General features: G+C 36.7%; 1 protein-coding gene across 1 annotated transcript; it reads right to left on the reverse strand.

Annotated features, from left to right (window-relative positions):
- Positions 1-7,243: 7,243 nt before the first annotated feature.
- On the reverse strand, positions 7,244-8,086 carry LOC149170789 (uncharacterized). The gene has a single exon (XM_089427354.1). The coding sequence runs from the start codon at positions 7,874-7,876 to the stop codon at positions 7,385-7,387; it is 492 nt and encodes a 163-aa protein (XP_089283480.1). The 5' UTR covers positions 7,877-8,086; the 3' UTR covers positions 7,244-7,384.
- Positions 8,087-21,581: the final 13,495 nt, after the last annotated feature.

Here is a 21,581-nt window from a genome sequence, read left to right on the forward strand (position 1 = left end):
TATTAAGAAGCCCATAACCCTTTACAAAATTGATTGTAAACATCTAGTATTTTAAATATTTATAATTAAATTATATACCATGATAAAGGTTTAATTACTTCCAATAAGGAAATGATGTACTCTATTGTCACCTAGAATAGAGTACTCTCACAAAGTTCTATATAGATATGACATTCTATTCACTCAAGATTGATTATTGCAAAAAATATTTGGAGTTCTACTCTTCACCTAGTCATAGACCTTATTGCTCCAGATATTTCAAAAACAAGTCATGCATGAGACATCAATCCATTACTCTGTTGTATCTTCTTAGCCTTGTCGTCAATTAAACAAGCAAAAGTGATGCCATCTTCTCCTTCTTCTCCCTCCTTATATAGAATACATTGATAGTAAGGAACGCAACCCCTATGGTCCACCTATCATTATATAATTATTCCTTTGTCATAACATTTCCCATTCACATAAACCTACATTATATATTATTCTTTCTTTGTCTTTAATTTTGTAATAATCAATATAATAATTAATTAGTAAAATTTATACTTGTTACAAATTTCAAATTTATGAATGGAATGTCAAGAAAAGGTATCATGTAGATATTGAACATTGCATGTCTTAAATCAATATAGAATTTTCATATATTTAAAAATTGCACCACTAAAAGCTACACCAATGCTCGATTTTCACATATCAAACAAGATTTTAGAAGGAGACCAAAATGCGAGATGAACACCACCAATGTAGAACTTTAATTTGAAAATCCCAAAAACCCAACTTTCTCATTCAATAAGAAAACGATAGATAGGAAATGTAGGTGAAAATGTTGAAAAACATAACCATTTGGTTCTTTCTCATATAACTTTTCTTGATGAATGAAAATAGTGTATTCCTTTGTAGAAAAGTATGAGCTCTGAAATGTTCCATGATAATCGCGTATTATTGGAGCTTTGTTTTCAAGGCAAAGTCCAACGTTCACTCTAAACTAACTATGATCATCAATAACCTCTTGGTGAATTCTAGTAGTCAACCAGTAAACTAACCGCATTAGAATTTGAAACCGAATAGGTAAAAATGAAAATTAAGTATGCTAACAAAAGAGTTCAATAAGACCTTCAATTTGGTTACTCATGCCTACTAGGGATATACTTCCATTAAATTAAATCATAACACAAGCAACAATACAACAAAGTATAAGTGATCTGAATGATGATGTTACCAAAGATGTAAGTGAAGGACTGGGAAATTTATGGTGATGATGGGAATGATAGATCTCGAAGACAACATGATGATGTTGTTGGAGAGGGACATATCATTGTGGAGGGATGGATTTAGTTTCTAAAAGGGTCTCAACTCAATCTACCCAATTGGATGGGTTGTTTATCTCAAATACAGTGAGATTGGTTAAATTCAGCTTATCAGGTTCATGATGGTAGGAGAGGGAGGTGAAATAGGGATGGGAAGCTTAACAGTCCTCCACAAGGAAAATATATGCTTGCATGTAAAGGTAAAGGGAATGCTAGGGGGCTAATTTGATGCAAAGCAAGGGTGAATTATGCCTCTCTGAATGCACATCATGAGACTGTGTTTAAGATTCACCATTCTGAAGTTGCAAGAAGACTAGAGTGTAAGCACAAGAGAGAAGCTAAACATATTGTGGGTTGAGAAGAGGGCCAAGAAGGCACTTTCTGGTTCTTCCTCTTTTAGATTGGAGACACAATATTTAAGAGTGTTTATAAGGTAGATAGTAAAGATGAGATGGATTGTCAAGCATATGCTGGCAGGGGTGTTGTTGGACTGTCACAGTGGAAAAAATGATCTAATGGATAAAATGAATGCTTGCTTCCAAAGAAAATTTCAATGTTGAGGAGCAACTTGGGAGGGGTAGCTGATGGTTCCCTAAGCTAGGTCAAGTGCTTGTAATGGATTAAAGATCAACTTCTGCTACAAAGTCTCATGAGGAATATGATTATGCAATAAATGCACATGAAAAATTGGAAGTCAAAGTCTAGGACTCATTACAAAGAAGTGGTTCAAACAGTGACCACTAAGTTTTCAATGGGATCCAAAATTTGACTTTCTCAAAATTGAATGAAGTTGGAACCACTCTGAAACAACCCTAAACAATTAATGTTAATATCCAAAATTTAAGTAAAAGTTGACATTATCCTTAACTTTCCTTTTCAAAAGGGGAAGATAAGGAGAACATCAACTTTTACTTTAACTTTAAAAATTAAATATTACCATTAATTACTTAACTTAGGTTTTGTAGGGCCCTCGGGTTAAGATATTTTTTTTCCTTTTAAGTATTTTATTAAAAAATAATATTTGGTGGTCATTAGCTATGTTTTGCTACATTCTTCAGAATTGGTCAGTTTAGTAGAGAACTAGTCACTTTGGTGTTTTAATGTCGATTCAATAAAAGACCAGCCTTAGCCGATCTGAACCACCAAACTAGACTAGTACAACTCTAAAACCATTGGGACCAACCAATTCCACTGTTCTAGGCTAGTTCTAATAAGAGTGTGCCCTTCTCATCTTCCTCACAAGTCGTTTTGTTGGATTCTTTCAGGAATGGTGATTTGGAGAGTGCCATAAACTGTCGGACTATTGTGAGCACCTAAGATCATAAGTAGTTAAGCCTTGACAAACAGAAATTTGCAAGGAACTAGTACATACATCCTGAAACATATTTAGTGAGGACGTGCATGCAAGTAACTATTACAGACCTCCCAAGATATTTAGTGAGGATGTGCATGACCAAAAATCATTAGAAAAAATTTTCTACCCTCAAAAACCCTACCCAAACATTGAAGTATGGTGCAAAACAAATTGATGGTAGGCTATTAATGCTACCAACAATCATTCCCTCTCCAATTCCACAAGAATCTCCTACTCAAGCTACCTCCCCCACTATGGTTATAGTAAGTTCTTGCATTTGTGTGAGCTATAAGAAATTAAAACTGCCTTGGAATCTCCACCAATCTTAGGGAACTCAACTTCTTTGCATGCCCCAACTATTTTTGGTTGAATGATCAGTTAACTAGATGATCACTGAGTTTGACTGAAGACCCACTACTTAAATGACCTTCCACTAGTTCCTCCAAAAGTTAGAACTAGTTTAACTGACAACAACATGAGATAATTTACCTTTATTGCTAAAAATTAGCAATCACATATGTGGAACTGCACTCTAAGTCCTCCAACTCGAATTTATTGAGTAAACTAGGTGACACAAGCCATGTCACACAAGTTAACATCGTCCAAGTTGTCTCTTGATGTGGAAATTCGAATTTTTTCAATTTAATCAAGGAAAAATCAAATTGAGAATTTCTTGCTGCATTTTTCAACACATAGTTCACTGGAATGTATTACTTTCACTATGAACTTGGCATAATTCACATGTTAATTTCATAAGGTTTTGGGCTGATGTGGTTCTATATGTTGTGTATATAAAGAATAGGTGTCCATCTCTTGCTATTAGAAACAAGACTCCCTATGAAATGTGGTATGGCCACATTCCTTTGGTGAGGCATCTCATGGTTTTTGGTTCCTCCTGTTATGCCTTCATACCTAAGGAACAGAGAAAAAAACTCAGTGCAAGGAGTCACAAATGTATCTTCTTTGGGTACTCATACCTCTAAAGTATACCATCTGTATGATGAAATGAATAAGAAGCTTATAATATCTAGAGATGTGATCTTTCTTGAGTCTTCCATGATTGACAATGTTATTGAGTGGTAGCTTAATCATTTGGATAGATTCAAAAATGCAAAGTATTTTCAAGAGTTTGATAGTAATATTCCAGATCTCCTTCTCTTAGCTCTATACTTTCTATGAAGAGCCTTGAAGAAATCAGGTTGAAGGAAATTCCTTCCCCTGCTTTGTCAGGAAAGAGCTAAGAGACTACTAGCAGCAAGTAGCCAAATCTAATAAGTAGTGAGGGTACATGCAAGATACAAAGCAAGGATTAATGCAAAGGAATAATGCAAAGTATTGTACTGACTATATACATATCATCAAACATCTTTCATCCCACTTAGGATGCCTTGCATCGTGCTTGGTTAGTCATAAGATCATGTTGGTCACAACCTCTGTAGCTTAAATAAACAAGTGGTATTTCTCTTCATCTTCTAAGCTATGTAATAAACAAGTGAAAGGGAGCAAGACACGTAGAGGAAACACATGGAATGACTTTCATTTCTTGCAACCATGCATGTCATTGAAGACAGAATGATACAACAATGATAAGAAAATTTTTAAGCTACAGTAAGAGGTGTATTTCAAAAGATGTGCTTTATTTTCCATACCTAGCCTCCAAAGGGTTATGCATCAGATGGAGTCTTCATGCGGTCCCAATATTCTATCATACCTTGGGTTCCTTGGTCTGCTTATTTTTCTCCTTAGCTCCTTGAGAGTCATCTATCATGTCATCTTTCTTCGTGGCCCCTAAGAGACATAATTGTGTAGTTTCAACGAGTAGTGACTATTGTAGGATGAGGCCCTAGGAGGACACATTTACACTGTTTTAGCCGGATGAAAGGAATTTCTATGTGATGAGGCCCTGGGAGGACACATCTACACAATTTCAGGATGCAAGGCAGACTAGGTAGTCAAGGGATAAAACTACACAGTTTCTAGAGACATTGGGTTCCAACTGAGGGAAGGACATTGGAGGAAACCACTATGCAGTTTTGAATGCTAAGGGAGGTTGGGATTTCTGCGCATTGCATAGTTCCAATAGGCAAGGGAAAATCTTGAGGGTTAGATATGTGAAGTGTGCAGTTCAGGAAAGATGGATGAGGCTAGGTTGATTTGGAAACTACGAAATTTGGCTAAGTGTGGGATCAGTGGAACTATTGTGAACAATGATAAAACTTGACTACAATCACACACTTGAAAACTTAGCGATACAACATAGACCATCCAGAACATATAACACATACTTCGCTTAACAACAACCTTTGTGGCATCTTACAGCAAGTGCGCTTTGATGATAGACTTTGGGAGGATAAAGGCAACACTTGTGTAAGAGTGTGTGAAATGAGTGTGAAACATGTCTATGTGGGGAGGAAAACCCATTCTCATAAAGATTTCCCCTTGAATAAAAAAAAACCTCCCTTTGCATGACAAGCGATAACCCACATGCCCAAAGATGACACATTCTATGTAAAAATAAAAGCATGAACGACTTTTAAGATCGAAAAGGGGAGCTTGAGATCATCAACTTACCAATAAGTGACTAAGAAATGATCGATCACAATATCCATAGTAGGCTCCGAAATTTAAATGCAGGCCAAAAATTTCGAGGGTGTTACAGCCGCTACAACAGAGCCTTCACCTTCTTGGTAGCTTCTTTTTCACCCAGTGTCTTGAATTCTACGAACTTGGAGAATGTCTCATCTTCCTTCCACATGAAGAAGATACAACACTTCTATGATAAGTCATCAATAAAAATGACAAAATATGCATCTAACAGTGTAGGTTGTCGAGAAAGGTCCATAAACATCATAGTGGATCCTTTCTAGGACTGCATGTGCTTTGTCGTCCCGACCATGGAATGTGGATTTTATATACTTCCGCAACGTATATCCTTTGCATATATCATACTGCTTAAGTTCTCATTTAGGGAGGCGAGTGGTTATTTGTTGTATAATATTTGAGGTACCATGATGCAAATGACCAAGTATTTTTTGCCAAAGTTCATCGACATCGCAACCTGCACTTTCTCTGCCTTAGTGCTTAATGCAACACAGTCTTCCACATCTAGCTTATACAGGTTCTTCACACGAACCCCGATCTACTTCACCTGTCCCATGGCTATGTGTCTCAAGAACACTTTTCCTTTGTTGAATATCACTTCACAACCATGGTAAACCAACCACTTGGTGAATGCTAGTAGAGACCCCTAATCCTTTACCTTACCTTTTTTTACTAGTGCCTCGTATTGAAAATTTGAAGACAAAATATTTCTTTTCTCTTAAAAAATTGTCTTAAAATCCCCCTCCATGTAGCAGTGTCAAATGCAATGATAGACAAGTTGTCTCTAATTGTATCATCAAATATGAAAGGGACAGAAGAGGAATTGATGTCCGAGAAATCTTGTCAGTAAAAGTTGCGTTCTTCTTAGTCGACTACCCCCACAAAACAAAGAGCCCAACAAATCGTTGTCTTTATATAAGATAACGTAAATGGTAAGTAAAATAACAACCTCGGTATAGGCGCAAGACAGTAGTTGCCTGCAAGCGGGCGGACTTAGGGCACACTGTCATATTTAATTTTGCAGTTGTTAGATAATATTGCTTTAAATTGATATGTTTGTGTCTTAATTGCTAATTGTATTAAATAGGTTTCATCTAAAGTGGCCATTATCTTAAATATAAAGTTTTGTCTGTGAAATGTTTTTGTCTTAGGCATAAAGTTTTGTCTTAACATAATTTTGTCTTAAATATAAAGTTTTGTCTTTAAATATTTGTCGCAAACTACTTTTGTCTTAAATATAAAGTTTTTTCTCAAAATATTTTCGTCTTAAATTATTTTTGTCTTCAAATATTTTTGTCTCAATAAAATATTTGTCTTAAACATAATTTTTTTGTGATGAAATATTTTTGTTTGTCTTAAGATTAAATTTTAAGATTTCCTTTCCCTTAAAAAAAAAAAAAACTTGGTATTTTTTGAAGATGACCTTTATTTTTTGAAAATGACCTTGCTGTAGTAGTGATTTAACCTAAAGAGATTGAGGCCACCGCCCATGCAGCGACGCCTGCGAGTGGGAATTCGAAACGGGAAAATGTTTGTTCTCAACCTCTTTTAAGTTTATTGATCTTATATGATATTCAAACAGTTTATCCATAAATTAAAGTATCGAGCCAGAGCTGACATCGGTTTACTTGGAATAAAATCACTGAAATGGGGATGAGAAAGGAAACGTGGAAAACCTTTAACAAAGCTAAAATAAGATTTTACGGATAAATTTCTCTCCACAGATTTTGTCTTTAAATTGGAGGAAAGATAACTTCTGATGATTTATCCTACTAGAATAATTTGAAAGCTCCTAATGTCAAATACCAAATTTAAAGCAATGCTAAAGTATTCGCGTTTCATAATTTGCCAAACAATTCAAGGAATCAAATTTTGTGATGGTAAAAATGTTTGATGTCCTATATCTACATCTCCTTTGGACGAAATTGAACCAACAACTCTACAGATATAAAGAAAGCTTGCAATTATTATATGCCATCAACAGTTTACAGAAATTGTCCATCGAATAACATAGCCTGGCCGAAAACTTTTCCGTTCATATAATCGTCAAGCTGAATAGCATCCCAGTCATTATTATACAATGCAAATCGTTGATACTCTTCAAACTCGTTATCGTTGATAGTCTTCAAAATCGTTGATAGTTTTCACATAGATATTTAAGATCCGGGTTCTCGCGCAAACTCTCCGACGTTTCCTTCGAAGATGGACATGCTTCTTTCATGCCCATATCGGGGACTGGGGGAATGCCAAGCTCGTCGTCTGAAGCCTCTAGGAGATAACACAGATCAACACCCCAGTCTGAATCTCGGCTTTGACCTTCATGACCGCTATAAATATTGGAGCCCGCAGAGTTATCCCCAGAGTTGGAGGAAGGGTATGAAGTGGAACATGTCGCTACAATCTCTTCCTCTAGGCTTCTCATGACTCCTTTTATGAGTTCCTCACTGGGAGCGAATTCTTCTTCCTCATCCTCATCTGCCAAGGATTGATCTAATTGCAGTAGTTGAAGAAACAGGTCTGCTTTTTCTCCGTGAAAGCGTTTCGGCTCCAGGACATCAGCGGAATCCCCCAGAAGCTCAGGCTCACGGCCGCATTTTCTTAGCGGCAGCTCAGTCATGATTGAGAGACGGGTCGGAGATTCAAACTCAGATCACAACAGTGTTGCAAAGACGAGAGGATGATGATAGTTCGTCTACAGCCAAGAAAAAATGCTCTTTATTCATATGATAGCAGCGGATAGCTGGATTTTCTATATTGCATCTCCACTTTTTCTGGTATTTCTGCTACAAGACATATATAGGGACGACGGAAGAATATGGCAGGGTTAAAGAATAAGAACAGTTTGGAGACGGCGGACTTTTTCTGGTCCAAGGCATATATATAGAGGAAGGGACGACGGAAGAATATGGCATCCTTAAAGAACCAGAACAGTCTGGACGGCGGACTTTCTCGGGTACAATAAATAAATAAAAGGGACGACCGAAGAATATTGCGTCTGGACGGCGGACATTTCTCCACTCATCCACCAAATGTAATTTTCAGCAATATTTAATTTGTTGGCGATGATAGGGTTACGCTGGTCGTCTCCAAACTCCACACTATTATGTTCTTAATTGCGTTTTCCATTGCATTTTTTACACTAGTATATTAGTTTTTTATTATTATATAATATATTATTAAGTTAATAGGTATGTTAATTGCGGAATAAGATATTTACAATTTTATTTAAATTATTAATAATTATATTATTTTTCTTAAGAAATTGATACGTAACGTCTTTGGAAAAAATATTTGCATAGTCAAAAGTTAGAAATCGGTTAAAAAAACTTCAAAAGATATAGCAATTTTTACCATGGAAATGGATTCGTCATTAAAAATTTATGGGGCACTCAAAATCTTGAAGTTTGACCGCTATAACTTAGATCTACAAAAATCCCTCCCGGATTTTATCAAATTCTTGTCTGAATTTCCATGATTTCCAAAGCAATTTGCAACCTAGTTAGACAAAATCTATGTATATAGGGAATTGACAATTGGGTCATTGTCAAACTAGCAAGGTTATAGCACTATAAAGTCCACACCATGTCCTCATCTTCATAGGGGATTTTGAACCTTAGATCTCTTTATTTACACAATACTTCCCTAATTGAATTGGGGTTAGGGACAATAACAAATATTTTAAAATAAAGTTATAATTTAATTTATTTTTATGGATTTTCAAATTATGTTGACAAACAAGTTTATCTTAGAATAAAACTTCCAGAATTATAATTTAATTATCAATAATTACTATGTGCATAGTAGATATTTAACCCAAAAAATATTAGAATATTCATAGTAATATATAAAAATTAGTAATTCTATTCTAATATTAACCACATAATCACAACAGTGATATTTATCTCTAAAACAATTATATTATTTTTGTTATTTTAACTAAATTGATTAATTAAAAAAATGTCATGGGAGTAAGTGTTTAGTATTTTGAGTGTATTATAATCCATGGTAATGGCTCATGGTTTTGTAATAAAGTCTATCCACAAATAAATAAAAAATTCTATGGTAAAATAAGATAAATCTCCATAATTAATAATCTGATTCATATTGATTAAAACATATATGTGTTAGAGTTGAAAACATATTCTATATAATCTTGGCATATATTCTTCCGTGAAAGAGTTTAAAGCATACTCTATATATTATTCGCATATATTCTTCGGTGAAAGAGTTTTGAGGCTTGCTAAAAGAGTTAAACACGTACTTTATATATTCTTCGCATATATTCTTCAGTGAAAGAGTTTTGAAGCTCGGTGAAAGAGTTAAACACGTACTTTACATATTCTTCGCATATATTTTTCGGTGAAAGAGGCTCAGTGAAAGAGTTAAAAACATACTCTATATATTCTTCCGTGAAAGAGTTCTGAGGCTCGATGAAAGAGTTAAAAACATACTCTATATATTCTTGGCATATATTCTTACTCCATATATTCTTCGCATATATTCTTCGGTGAAAGAGTTCTGAGGCTGGGTGAAAAAGTTAAACACATACTCTATATATACTTCGGTGAAAGAGTTCTTAGGCTCGGTGAAAGAGTTAAACATGTACTTTATATATTCTTCTCATATATTCTTCAGTGAAAAAGTTCTGAGGCTTGGTGAAAGAATTAAAAATGTACTCTATATATTCTTCGCATATATTCTTCAGTCTACGGGCTACGGTGGGCACGGGCGATCTGCAGTCAGTTACCAAAGATTACCAAGGGCAGATGGGCAATCTGCAGTGAAGTTTGCTGATATCAGGTGCACACATTCCTTACATATTTGCTCATATAATTTCAAGTATGAAAGAGTTAAACACGTACTTTATATATTCTTCTCATATATTCTTCAGTGAAAGAGTTATGACACTTGGTGAAAGAATTAAAAACATACTCTATACATTCTTCGCATATATTCTTCAGTCTATGGGCTGCGGTGAGCACGGGCGATCTGTAGTCAGTTACCAAAGATTACCAAGGGCAGACGGGCGATGTACAGTCAGGTTTGCTGATATCAGGTGCACACATTCCTTATCTTTTTCTTTTTCTAATACATATTTGCTCATATAATTTCAAGTATGAATATTTCACCACAGTTACCAAAGATTACCAAGGGTAGACCTAGCACAGTTACTCTACAAGGCCTTTATGAGTATATAGAGTCTTTAGAGAAACGTAGAGAAGAAAGAGAAGAGAAATTATAAAAAGAGTTAGAAGCCATGCTGGAAAATAAATTTGCATCTCTTGAAGACACGATCCAAAAACAAATAGAAAATAAAATAGAACCACTGGAGAATAAAATGGAGGCAATGGAGACTAGATTGCAGGTTATAGAAAACAAAACCAAGATACTAACCAACCATCCCAGCAAGGAGATGTTGATACTTTAGAGAGTCTTAAAATGAAAGACATGATTAAATAACTAGAAGAAAAATTTAATAGCCGCCTCACCCTAAATAATGTGGTAGATAAGTTAGATATCAAACCAATTAAAGATGAAATGAAAAAATTAATAGAATTAGACCACGAACGTAACAAAAGGGGCTTGAACCTTATAATCTTCAGTTTAAAAAAGGAAGTAGATGAGGATACTTTAGCCTTAGCCCATACAGAACTACATAATAGATTACAAATTGAAACAATGTGTCTCACAGAAGCAACAAGGTTGAGGAAATTAACCGAGAATAAAGGAAGACTAATCCGCATAAGGGTGAGCTCCACTGATTATAAGCACGACATACTTAGTAAAACCTCAAGTCTAAAAGGAACGAGAATATTCATAAATGAAGATCTCATTCCAGAAGATCAAGCAGAATTAAGAAAGGAGGTTCAAAAGGTAAAAGAAGCTAGAAAGGAAGGAAAATGGGCAATAATTAGAAATAGAAAAGCCTTTATTCGAGATAGAAACCAAAAAGATAGTAATCAATAGCAATTAAACATGCTCCGATCCTTTCTTGGAATTGTCGGGGCTTCCCATGGAACAAAGGCCCCAAGCTAAGTTGGATTTCAAATGATGTTGCTATTATTTTGCTTGTTGAAACTTAGGAGCACGAAGAATCTAAGGTCCCTAACATAGATGGCTTTACGCTATGGTCTACTTGGAACAAGCGATCCTCCCATAGAGGCATTGGGGGAATGGCTTGTTACATTAAGAAGAACATCTCCCCCCATGTTAGGATTTATAAAAACGACCCTCACAACCAATATAGTTGGATAGAGATCAAAGACATTAATAATAAAAAGTCCTACATAGCAATATGTTATTTTCCCCCATCAATTCTAACTTCTATAAGAAGAAGAATCTAGATAAAACTAACCCTTACAATAGTTTAGAGAATGATATTTCTAGCCTAAGGAATGACGATAATATCCTTTTAATAGGTGACTTTAATGCTCGAACTTCAAACAACCAAGCTATTATTCTAAGCAATCATTCCAACCCTAATCCTCTTTGGTTAGACAAAGACCCTACTCTGGCTAGCAGGTACAAAAGGAGCTCTCAAGACCTCAGGGAAAATTTGTTTGGGTCGGAGCTAGTCAAGCTCTGTAGTGCTCAGGATCTCATAATTTGCAATGGTCTAAAGAAGTGGCCCAATTCCGGCAAGATGACCTGCATCCATGGACTTGGTAGCAGCGTGGTAGACTACGTTATTTCTGATTTCCCATTATACAATGAAATAATAAATTTTGACATTTAAAGGACCATGAACCTGACTCTGATCATAGGCCTTTACTTATAACTCTCAATTTTGTCATACATAGAGTTCCCATAGAAAATAATACTTACAGCCAAAAGAACTTAATATTTGATAGAAATAAAAATGATCTCTTTCTAAATGAATTAAAAACTAATTTTCTTCCTTTATGTAGTATAGACAACATAGAAGACCTCTATCATAATTTTACTACAATCCTCTCATATTCTATTAACAAGTTCTCAATTGAATTTTCAAATAATAAAAGAAATAACAAAACCAATCCATGGTATGACAAAGATTGTAAAAGTGCGAGGAGAGCAATTAAGGAAGCTGTTGATGAATCTCTTAAAATGGACAAGATAAAAATATACAAAGCCCTAACTAAAAGGAAAAAGAGGCAGTACATTCGTTAAAGACAGGAGAATCTCTTACACCTCTCTAAAGTAGCTCCTAAGAAATTTTCGAGGCAGATTCTGAATAGGAAGACTAAGGATAATAATAATATTTCTCTTCACGATTAGAATTCCTATCTTAAAAAGCTTTATGAATCTCCAAATGTCATGGATAATTTGGAAACCCTTCTCACAACCAAAGGAGTTTTCTCTTTAGAAGACATTAAGTTTGGGGTTAATTGCCTTGCTAATGGGAAAGCTAAGGACATTGAAGGTTACCAGGCATAAATCTTAAAAATTGGAGGTCCTATCCTCATCTCCCACATTCACAAGCTTTTCAATCAAGCAGTCAAGCAAGGGTTCCCTAAACCTTGGACTGAGAGCCTCATTATCCTTATTTTTAAAAATGGGGATACAAATAACCCCTCTAATTATTGAACAATTATGATCAGACCTCTCTTAGCCAAGTTATATGGTAGTATTTTGGAAAAGAAGTTAAGCATATGGCTTGAAAGTGAAGGTAAGCGAGCTAAAGGCCAAGCAGGTTTCAGAAGGCATTACTCAGCAACAGACCACCTTGTTACGCTTAGGATCATTGTGGAGGAATGTCGTAATGATAAATCCAATGTATTTTGTTGCTTTGTGGACTTTAGAAAGGCTTTCGATACAGTTCCTAGATACAACCTTTGGAATAGATTAGAAGAGCTAAAGGTTCCTCTTGAGTTGAGGGCTACCGCTATAAGGTTATACGAGAATGTAATTGCCAAGCTAAAGAGCAATGAGGGGTGGTCGAAAGATATTAAGTGTAACATCGTAGTTAAACAAGGTTGCCCCCTCTCCCCTAGCCTATTTGGCATTTACATCGACAAGCTCGAAGGCTATTTAGAGGAAGCAGGATGCGATGGTACGATATTAGCTGGGATAGTCTTCATCCTTCTTCTTTATGCTGATGATATTATTCTTTTGGCAAGGTGCCCATCTGATCTTGATAAGCAACTCAGGCTTCTTAAGGATTTTTGCTCTACCGTGGGTATGACTGTTAACACTGACAAAACAAAAGTTATGATTATCAAATCCAAGAAGGACACTTACGCTAATTTTATGTATGACAATAATTACTTGGAGGAAGTGTATTCTTACAAGTATCTAGGAATTGATATTCATCACAAGCTCAATTGGAACCATCGCATTGAGAAAAGGATTAATGGGTGGTGGAAAGCTTATTTTGGTTTTGAAAATAATTGTAAAATAGCAAATCTCGTAATGTGGGATAAAAAGAAGTTCCTCTTTGAAACTTTAGTCACTCCTGTTATTTTATATGGCTGTGAGGTTTGGGGTTGCAACATCTCCAAAGAATCATGGAGAAGATTGAGCAAATCTAGAAGCGTTTTATAACTTATAACCTGAAAATTAAAAGTAATACACCCTATCCTATTCTCCTTATAGAAGCAGGTCTTTCCCCTATTGAGAGCCTAGCTATGCTTAGGTTTCTGTTGTACAAGCACAAACTCAATAACATAGACGATCATAAACTTCCTAATCTAGCTTTAAATACCAGCCAAAACCACTTAAGGCTCAATCGAGGGTGGCATAAAGACACAAGGGCCTGGTTAAACTATTGGGAGATCAACAACAATGATGCATTGCAAAACATAAATAACATTAAAGATATTGTTACTTCTAAGTTCAAAGAAAAAATGTGGTGTGAGAAAGATTTAGCGACTAAAAGAAAATTAAGTTATTATAAGAAGGTCATCAACCCCACGCTAAAACATGAAAAGTATCTCTCTATTTTAACTAGCTCAAAGAAGAAAATTAATATAGCAAAGATTAGAACGAATTCTCATGAGCTCCATAGTGAAACAGGTCATTGGGCAGTTCCTAAAACACCATGGATTCAAAGGATCTGCCATATATGTGAGAATAGGAACATCGAGGATGAAAACCACTTCCTCTTAGAGTGCCCCGTGTACCACCACATTAGATCTCAGTGTCACAATCTTTGTTACAGTACTGACCTTCCTAGCTTTTACAATGTCAAAATTATAGTGAGCTCGGGAGGCTTCTCTCCAAACTTTTTGAGCATAGGAATAAAATCTTAAATCAAGATAAATAATTTGTTTCTTTAGGTCCAATAGACCATTGTTTGGTCTCAGCGGTCGTTAACCACCATCATCATCATCATCAATTTTATTTTATAATAGTAATAATAATAATAAAATTATAGCTTAATTAGTTTTTATATTCATTTTAATTTTAACAAAATGAAATATAACTATTATAATAGTATTATCGGTTATTGTTTAATAATATTTTAAAAAATATTTCATTTATATAATATGCTAATATTGATACAATTATATAAAATAAAATAAAAAAGAGTAAGAATCCACTTTATAAATATAGATAAGTATCAATACGTCTAACATAGTTAAAAAAATTAAAATAAAAAACTGGCCATAATAATAATATTATTATTATTATTATAGATTTTTTTTATTTAAATTTTTAAAAGTAATTAGTTTTGCACAATTCAATTATATTGGTAACTGAATTAAAAAATTGATTTATTATTCCATAATAGAGACGTGTTATTCCAGAATACAGAAATAGACGTTAGGGATCTTAAAGAATATGACATGTAATAAAAGATGGCAAAGTCAACGCACAACGAGGAATATCGTATGGGAAGGTCGCCTAAAGAATGGAATAGTATGGCAGTTTGGAGGCGGCAAGCTTGACTCCAGCCATCCACCGTCACCAAATCGAATATCGATAAAATGTCTGCTTCACGGCAATTCAATTCTGAATTTTGCAGAACATTCGGGAAGACAAATTCCAATAAATAAGTGGCTTCAGATATTTTTCCCAAGCTTCATTAGATCGGACAGAAAGCCTGAGCGGTCACTCTGTGATTATGGCGCGCTTCTAGTGTATGACTTATCTACAATCTCGTCCGTTTGACTTATCGAATGGTGTAACCTTCTGGAAAATCTGGATGGCGGTGATCTGCTGGACGCTTGGCCTACAAGATTTCATGTGGTGGACGGCCTAAAAACGTATGGCCCGACGCCAACGAAATGGTGTGGTCCACTGCTTGTGGGGTACGCCGGAATTAGGGGCTAGCCGTTTGGCAAATATTGTAGATATGTGTTTTGCTAACCAAGGGAGAGTTATGATAATTCGGTTATCAAACTGGTAATGGGACTGTTTTCATGCTGTTAATGTAGGTTAAGTCATCTTTGCTAGTTAAGAAAAATCATATCACTTAGAACTAACTTGGTGGTGGACTATAAAGAATTAGGTTTTCACTCTTGTTAGATGCCTCTAGTGATAGCTTGTTTCTTTACATCCAAAAAAGGTTAGTTCTTACTAGACTAGAATTAATTATTCTACACCTATTTTTGCAAATGAAAAAACTTGTCATAAATTAGTTGTTAAACCCAGAATGAAGATAACTCACACTAACTACTATCTGTAAATACCCACTGACTTGTCACTTTATACAATATAAACAAAATTGGCAAGCGGATAGACTTTAACTCTTAAATGCCTAGTCTTGGCCTTTAACCCAAAGGTCCAACTCTTAACCAAACAAACACAAATTTACAAATTAAATATAAATTTAATTATCGTAACAAGCTTGCTAATTAACTCATTACACCATGTGCGAGTTATAGGATAATACTTTATTTAATGATTTTTTCTAAATTTTATCTATTTTTTCCATAAACCTTATTTAGTAATATATCACACTCTAATACACCATTATTAAGTGAAAGGTTGCTCGAAAGTTGCTTTAAATTCAGTATAGAGTCAACTGGAATTTGACAAATTTATCATTTATCGAGCAAAAGACTGTTCGACAGTTTCATGTATTTAAGAATTCATTGTAGCAAGAGAATAAAATGGGATTGAAGAACATTTAACCATATCTCTTGATAAATTGTAGAAAGGCAACTGATAAAAATACAAATCAAATCAAACTATGAGGGAGCTGATACATATGCAGTCATCCAACTGTAAACGAGCGGTCCCATCATCCATGTCCTTCGAAGTCTCAGTTTTAGGAAGATGCCATTTTTTTCTTGCTGATTGGATTGTCTTTGATAGTGACCATCTTTGCTTGCTGATTGGATTGTCTTTGATAGTGACCATCTTTGGCATCAGGCAATACTCTAGAGTCTATATTGGATTATGTCTTCGATGGTGACCGTGACCAATGTCGGGCATACGCCAAAGGAATGGGAGTTGACTTTGAATAGTTGACTTCGAGAAGTTGAACCACCAGGGTGTCCATCTCCCAACCAAGATGAAGGAGAGAAACATAAGCGAAAAGCCTTTGGGAGGTCCAGTTTGAAGGGTGGCCGAGATGTACGAGAGACGGCGACGTAAGCAGAGACGGCTTAGCACAAAGGAATAGAGAAGCCCAAGAGAAGGACTTAGCACAAAGGAACAGATATACCCAAGAGAATGAAGATGAACTGCATATGAAATACCTTGTGTTGCAAAAAGAGAGGAGACTTAGACTCTCTAAATATGCGCCTCTTTGCACAGGTTCAAAATTATTTGAACAAGAGCAACTATTCAATTATGTTCTATAGGCGGTAACATATGTGCAAAAGACTCAAACACTGAGGCATAGAGACACCCAAGAGGATAAAGATGAAATGTATATGAAATAGTTTTGTACTGCAAAAATAGATGAGATTGACAACTCCTAAATATTTTTTTCGCACTGCTACATAGATAATAATTGAGTAAATTAAAGTAATGGAACCCCTAAGGATAAGATGTATAATAAATAAATTACGTCAAAATCAACGCACGACGGAGTAATATCGCAGGAAGGTAGATTGAAGAATGAAATGGTATGGAAGTTTGGAGGCGGCAAGCTTGCCTCCAGGCGTCCACAATCGCCAACCGTTTGAATATGGATAAAGCGTCTTCTGAATTTTGGAGAACATTCGGGATTTTTCCAAGCTTCATTAACTCCGTATTAAATGTCTAGGGGCAGGTCTTTGGTGAGGGCGGATTTCTTTTTCTTTTTTTTTAATATTAGGTTTTTTATTTAATTTTTAAAAATTTGGCATGAATTTAATGATTCTAGCATGAACGTAATGATTAACTTTTACATAATCAAATTGATTTCAGGTAATTTTTTTAGAGTTATGAATCTATATATATAATAAAAAACTAATTAAAATAACACTCATTAAAATTTTACTCCAAATTTTTCTGTCCAATTCCAATAAAAAAAATCCAAAATCCTTTAGCATGTCACCGTCACCGCTTTGACTGATCTAACGGTGTAAGCTTCTAGAAAATGATATTAGAGTTTTGTTTTGAAACGGAACGGAGGAGAGATCAGAGTTAGAGGGAAAGGCCTCGAGAACAAAAGAGGAGAAGCTAACGAGCTAAGGTAAGATCGATAGGTTCAGGGGAGAGACTGCGGAGCCGGAATAGGTTTTACAGAATCCAATAGACTACAGCCTTCAGCCATTCCCGGAGACAGACAGCGCATATTCCTCTTTCGACCTATTGGTTTCTCAAGCTAGGAAGGTGGGGAGTGTCCTCTGATTGGTCTTATACAGAAAAAACACGTTTCTGATTATAGGGTCGATAAATTTCCAACAGCGACACCCGGAGGGCATAGATGGTCCATCGCATGCACATATACCTCCCTCGACACTTAGCGCTGCCACAGTGCTCATCCCATGCAGAAGGACGTCTGGGGTTACTTTGTTTTCAGGTTCCAGTTATATATTGGACTTTGTTAGTTTAGCTGCGGTTTCCTCCTTCCACCACAGGCCTTAGGTCTTGGGTTTTTTGCACGACTGCTCTCTGCTTCATTTTTTTCCTGAACGGTGGCCTCATGACATGATTGCTTCCTATCAGGCGAATATATATTTCTGGAGTTAGCCTCGTTATATCGGTGATTGGATGGTTCTGTCTCTGTCTGGTTTATTCTGGGGGGTGGTTGTGATTTTCTATTGTCAACTCCTCAGCTGGATAATCAGCTCATATCCTGTTCTGTGCTCTGGACGGTGCCTGGACATCTCGTGGAAGATGATGGTTATGGTAATCGACACTCTCTCTCCGCTCGTACCGGCAAAGCAAGTAAAAGGTCAGTTTAATTAATCTCTCCTCACATGTTCTTAGTTTTTAAGTAAAAAATGATTGAGGACGAATTGCAGTAGTCTTGTTTAGTTCTCTGGTTTTTCATTTAAACATTGCTGTAGTTGTGGTCCTGATAATACAATGCTGAAATCTTTATTTTCAAAGATAAAGAACTCAATTGTCTTCTATAGCTCATGTACTGTATCAGAATAGGGAAGTGGTGGTGTGTTTTCCAGCTTGTTTGTTGCTATGTCGATTGTTCTCCCACATAGCAGCCTCCGTCTTCCTGAAAGTCGGTATCCAGGGCTGCCTGAAAACCAGTGAAATTCCTGGTATTTCCTCATCTCTTCGGTCACCGGAAAATTTTAAATTTTCTCGGGTCTACACAAGCCTTAATTGTCTGTATCTATCTTCTACTCTCGTAATCTATCCTTAACTGGCATTATACGTATGAATATCTTCCAATTAAGAATGTGAAGCTGTCTCGGGGAAGGGAAAATCCTTTTACATCATATCAGTCAGAAGATTTTTTCATATTGTCGATCCCTGCCTCCTTTTCCTATTCTAGAGTCTTCTACTGTGCTGACCCCCCCGCGTCCTCAACTTTCTGGATCCTTTAATTTTCCCTGTCGGACACATCCCTTTGTGAGGATCGAATCTACGGTTCTAATTTCCTTGGCATTCTCTATTAGTAGCTTTTCACTTCGGGTCTTATCTCATTCAGGGATTGCTATCAGAATAGTCTTTTCTATACGGCCTTTCCCTCCAGGTTTTATTATATTTGGGGATCATACTGAGAAAGGTAATTAAATAGGAGCATGATCTTGGATTCTGGTACAAGTGCTTGACGGCATCAATTCTTGCCGACTATAGTGCTCACCAAATCCCATTAAAAGCAATGGATGACTCGGACTCTTCAGCCACGCGATCGCTTGTACAGGCAGCTATTCAAGCCGAGGAGGATCGGAACAAACATCCAACCTTTACAGGCTGGCAAGCCACTGTGGAGGACATGATTATTAAGCCAGCTTGCAGGGGAATTCATAAACCTAAAAAGGCCTCCTCCAAAATAGCCGAATCCCCATCTTCCTTGTTTAACAAGGCTAAGAATCCTGTCAAGACTGACCCTCCCCCGAAAGCCATATGTGTGGACGGAGCCTCCCTCACAGAAAGAATTGACAGCCTGAAGAAATTGTCGCTGGTTGGGAAGTGGAAATTCCCTGAGATGGATGACCAGGACATGCGTAAATGTTTAACGGACAAATGGGCTCCCCTGATTGGTTATACCCCTATCATTTCCCGCCTTATGAAGGAATGGTATTCCTTCCACTTCCTGAAAGACTCTGACGTAGATATTTTTCTAAAAAATCCTTGGGTATATGGAAGAAGCTTCTTAGCTCTATCTCGCTGGTACATAGGCTTTGATCCTTTAAAGAACACTACTTCAAACTCCCTGATTTGGGTGAAGCTACCAAACTTTCCCTTGGAGCTATGGTCGGAACAGTCTCTTTCAAAAATAGGAAACTCGATAGGCAAATTTGTCTATGTTGACCCCTAGTGTAGAGGAGAGAAAGACAAAAGAATTCCCTGGGTCCTTATCGAAAAGCCATATAAAGGTGCTTATCCAGATCACTTAGAGATTGTATGGGGAAATAGCAAAATCCAGCAAAGGCTAGACTTCTGGGGTATCCCCTTTAGGTGCTCCTTATGTCATAAGACAGGCCACTTGATCAGGAATTGCAGCCACCGATTCTCACAAAAGGTCAGGAAATCTAATATCAGGCGGGTAAGACGATCTGAGTCTAAGTATTCCCAGGAAGCGGACATTCGGGTCATCGGAAAGCATGTTCATCAAAATTTACCGACTCATGCACAAAACATGGCCCATAAATCCCAGCTTATAGATCCATCTTCTGAGTCAGATCTTTATTGCTCCTATAGAGACTCACAAGTCCGCTTAGATTCAACCTTCTCGCCACCATTATGCTCTCAAATCCCTGAACCTTGAGAGGATTCCCCCGTTCCACCTCCTCCTAATATGAACAAAAAAGACTTTGTCGTACGTTCTCTCCCCATTCAGATTTCATCCTCCACTCTGTCTCCTATAAAACATTTTCATGCTGATTCAAAGGCTAAGTAACCTATCCGTTCTCAAGAATATGACCCGTGTCATACTCTTTCCCCGGGAAATGCTTCCCCTGATTCTCTGGCTAATAATTTTGATAGCGATATTGATTGCCTCCTCAATATAACATCGCTAGAACTTGAACCGCTTACCATTCACAAACCGTCCAGCCCGCCCCATCCTTTCATCAGTCCACAATCCACAAAAAATATCACTGTCAGGAAGAAATAAAAGGGGGGTACTCGTCATTTTAGAGGGAGAACTGTAGCTTCTGAGCAAGATGTGAGAAATTTCTCCTTAGTGGAAGTCCCTATTCTGGATTCACCTGAGTTTCGGCCCCTTAGAGCATGTGAGGCTAGCGAGTCATCAAAATGACATTCCTTGTCTCTATGAACATCAGGGGATTGGACGCAGCCCCCAAATTTAATGCACTCAAGGATGTTTTCTATGCGGCCCATCCGAAGATCATATTCATTCAGGAGACCATGCATCCTAGCCTTGCATCCATAGTATACTTTAGAAAAATGTTCCCTACGTGGCATATGGTGGCAACTGAAGCAATCGGTCAGTCGGGTGGTCTAGTGGTTCTCTGGGATGCAGTCAGGATCATGGCAAAGGCATACAAATGTTGTGCTGGGATCTTAATCCATGCTTCAATCAGGGGACAATCTTGCTTCCTCAACTTGCTGAACATCTATGCTCCATATAAAAACAGACTGCCCTTTTGGGAAAAGCTTTTCAAATCACACATTCTTGAGGTAGAATCGTTGCTATTAGCTGGCGATTTTAACTTCACCCTTAATTCTGATGAATGCTGGGGGAATTGCAGGAAATTTGACTCTCTATTAGAGAGAATAAAGAAGGAACTACTCTACACGGATTTGACGGACGTTGCTCCTGACAGAATGATGCCGACTTGGGATAATTGCAGGACCGGGCAAGCATATGT

The sequence above is a fragment of the Pinus tabuliformis genome, chromosome 4_2, assembly GCF_031772625.1.
Source record: "Pinus tabuliformis cultivar Carrire ecotype Pingquan chromosome 4_2, CPIR1, whole genome shotgun sequence".
Classification (NCBI taxonomy): Eukaryota; Viridiplantae; Streptophyta; class Pinopsida; order Pinales; family Pinaceae; genus Pinus; species Pinus tabuliformis.

Bases quoted from the DNA above. Each gene is read 5' to 3' on its own strand.
- LOC149170789 (XM_089427354.1), bottom strand. From the start codon at position 7,876: ATGACTGAGCTGCCGCTAAGAAAATGCGGCCGTGAGCCTGAGCTTCTG.